The 2,678-nt window shown below is 31.7% G+C and overlaps 1 protein-coding gene across 1 annotated transcript in view; it reads left to right on the top strand.

Moving 5' to 3' along the window:
- The window catches only part of LOC106472555 (tetratricopeptide repeat protein 38-like), a gene marked incomplete at its 5' end in the record, with an annotated part of 51,119 nt that overhangs the window by 33,790 nt on the left and 14,651 nt on the right, over positions 1-2,678 (top strand). The window contains one exon of the mRNA XM_022401113.1: positions 1,815-1,932. Within this exon, the coding sequence (XP_022256821.1) occupies positions 1,815-1,932 (118 nt within the window). The remainder of the gene's footprint in view (positions 1-1,814; positions 1,933-2,678) is intronic.

Genomic DNA, 2,678 nt, shown 5'->3' on the forward strand with positions numbered 1-2,678 from the left:
TGTAGTACATTATATTTGGCCATGTAGAGCTACAGAACGTTTTCACTATTCTAAAATATCATATTTGTTGTTTTTGTAAAGAAAGAAAAATGTAGTACATTATATTTGGCCATGTAGAGCTACAGAACGTTTTCACAACTCTAAAATCTCATATTTGTTGTTTTTGTAAAAAATGAAAAATGTAGAACATGATATTTGGTCATGTAGAGCTAGAACTTTTTCACAGTATTCTAAAATCTCATATTTGTTGTTTTTGTAAAGAAACAAAAATGTAATACATTATATTTGGCCATGTAGAGCTACAGAACGTTTTCACAATTCTAAAATCTCATATTTTTAGATGTGATTTTAAACCTATTTCATGAGATTAAATGCTATGCTAAGCAATTCTATGACATTTTCCCACGTATAAAAGAAAAACTACGTTCGTGGATAAATATCTCAGAGTTTCTTAACATATATTTTCATTAGATCAAAGTAATATTTAACATTAAATTATCATGTTCTTATATTTAGATTACCAAATGTATTATTACAAGCTGATGCTACATTAAACTATATTTTATTGAATACTAAATTACCTCTCTCTCTTTTTATATATACATACACTTATTAGTAAACTAAGGAAAAAAATTATCCTGGTAATACCATTCAATGGTTGTATACAGTGAATCAAATTGAAATTTATTTATTTATTTTTATTCTGTGAACTCCCAGTGGAGCATAGGGCCGTAACAACACCTCGCCAACGGTTGTTTTTTACGGGGTGGAGTTGCTAGCCTCGCGCCCAACCCTCTTCCTTGACTTGGGACCAGGCAAAGGCGGAGGTTGGTATGTTTGATGTGACGGGGATTCGAACCCGCGACCCTCAGATTATGAGTCGAGCACCCTAACCACCTGGCCATGCCGGGCCTAAATTGAAAATTATATATATATAATGCAATAACAAATTCACAAGTAAATGAAAAAAAAAGGAAACCGACTTGTTTACTTTTCTTTAACCCTAAATTTCTCCGTACTATTAGTTATCTTAACTGATAACATTAGTAATTGGTGTTTTTATATTATTGCTTTTGGTGTTATTTATTGTGTGTATATATATTGTTTCGAAAGAAACGAAATAATAATGAAATTTTAGAACTTGCCTTGATAAATCTGACTTTGTTTCAACTGGCCCTTACTGGTATGTTTTGAAATGAAGTCTAAAGAACATAGGCATGTTTAAACCGTTGGTAGAAAGTATTTACTAACTGAACCCTGGCAGTGATCTAGCCATAGGTAGGCTTACAGAGTATCAGTAGTAGATCCCTCAGGGGGACACAACCACCTTCTGACTTAAGAATATTTTTGGAATATTTTGTTAATATCGTGTATATTTTAAAGGTCTTAGTTTAGGTAATGTATTGGACAACTGTAATAAATACTGATCAAAACTACATTACTTTGTGACTGGTGTTCATTTTGTGATTATAGTTTTGAAGTACATATTATAAAAATATTCTACATTTTCATTTCCTTTGCATACAGGTGTACCAATTAAAATATTTAAACTTTCTAGACACTGTATGAAATATTTTTCTACTTCACAATCTATAAGAAATGTTTTGTACTTATTGCCAGAAGAGTTTTACTTATGGCAAGAATATTACACTTGCTTATTACTAGAACACTAGAATAGTATGACAAAACCACTGAGTTTGTTTATATTCCAAATTATATAACTTTTACTGTCTATTAGATACGCATGTATGCTTGGGAGTATGTGAGAAAAACAAGTATTGTGTAAATTTTTTTGTATATTGTTTATTGATTAGGGAGAACATGAAGCAGCAGTGGATATCTTTGACACACAGGTTGGAAAGAGAATACATTCTGGATCATTACTGGACATTGTTGATGCTACCTCTCTTTTGTACCGCTTGGAATTCGAAGGTAAGAAAGTCGTTGTTCAATCATGTTATTCTGTTCTCAATTCCTTTTTACTTAAGAATTTTGCTGCTACTTCAGACGAGCATTTTAGAGTAGTTAATGTTTACTTTTCCAGCTTTTAATATAATTAAAACTTAACTTTGAACATTAAAGAGTTTATCTGACCCTTTTGTTAAGTCTAAGACATCTTCTAGTGAAGAATGTAGAGATGTGTGTCACATGCTTATCTCACTGAAAAGCATCTTTTTAGTTTGTATGAACTGTAAGGACAAGCAGATGTTTATTCAGTTGCATGTAATAATTACTGATGTGAACACTGTTTAGATACTAAAGTGAAAGTAAGGTTAACTTTCACCTTCAAAATTCATTTTATCCAATGTATAAAATGTTAAATTAAATTTGATGATGAGGAACCCACTTTGAGACTAATAATGGCTGGAAATGGCTTGAATGGGTAATGAAGAAAAACTTTAATATAAGTTTAACATAACTGCAAATGTACAACTTAAAGCATTCCTTTATTCACACCAATAAATACCCACCAGATATAGTTGAAAAGCTCTCCAACATTCCCCACAATAAAAGTCAACTCACGAACAAAATTGACACTAACAAACCCAACAGCGGTACATTACACTGCAGTTTTCCTTTTGTTTCTGAAACCAGCTCAAGAATTATCCACACTTGGACTAAACTAGCTAGTAAACACAATATTCCTGTCAATGTCAAATTCCCACAAAGACCAGGCC

Source organism: Limulus polyphemus, unplaced genomic scaffold (assembly GCF_000517525.1).
Source record: "Limulus polyphemus unplaced genomic scaffold, Limulus_polyphemus-2.1.2 Scaffold5419, whole genome shotgun sequence".
Classification (NCBI taxonomy): Eukaryota; Metazoa; Arthropoda; class Merostomata; order Xiphosura; family Limulidae; genus Limulus; species Limulus polyphemus.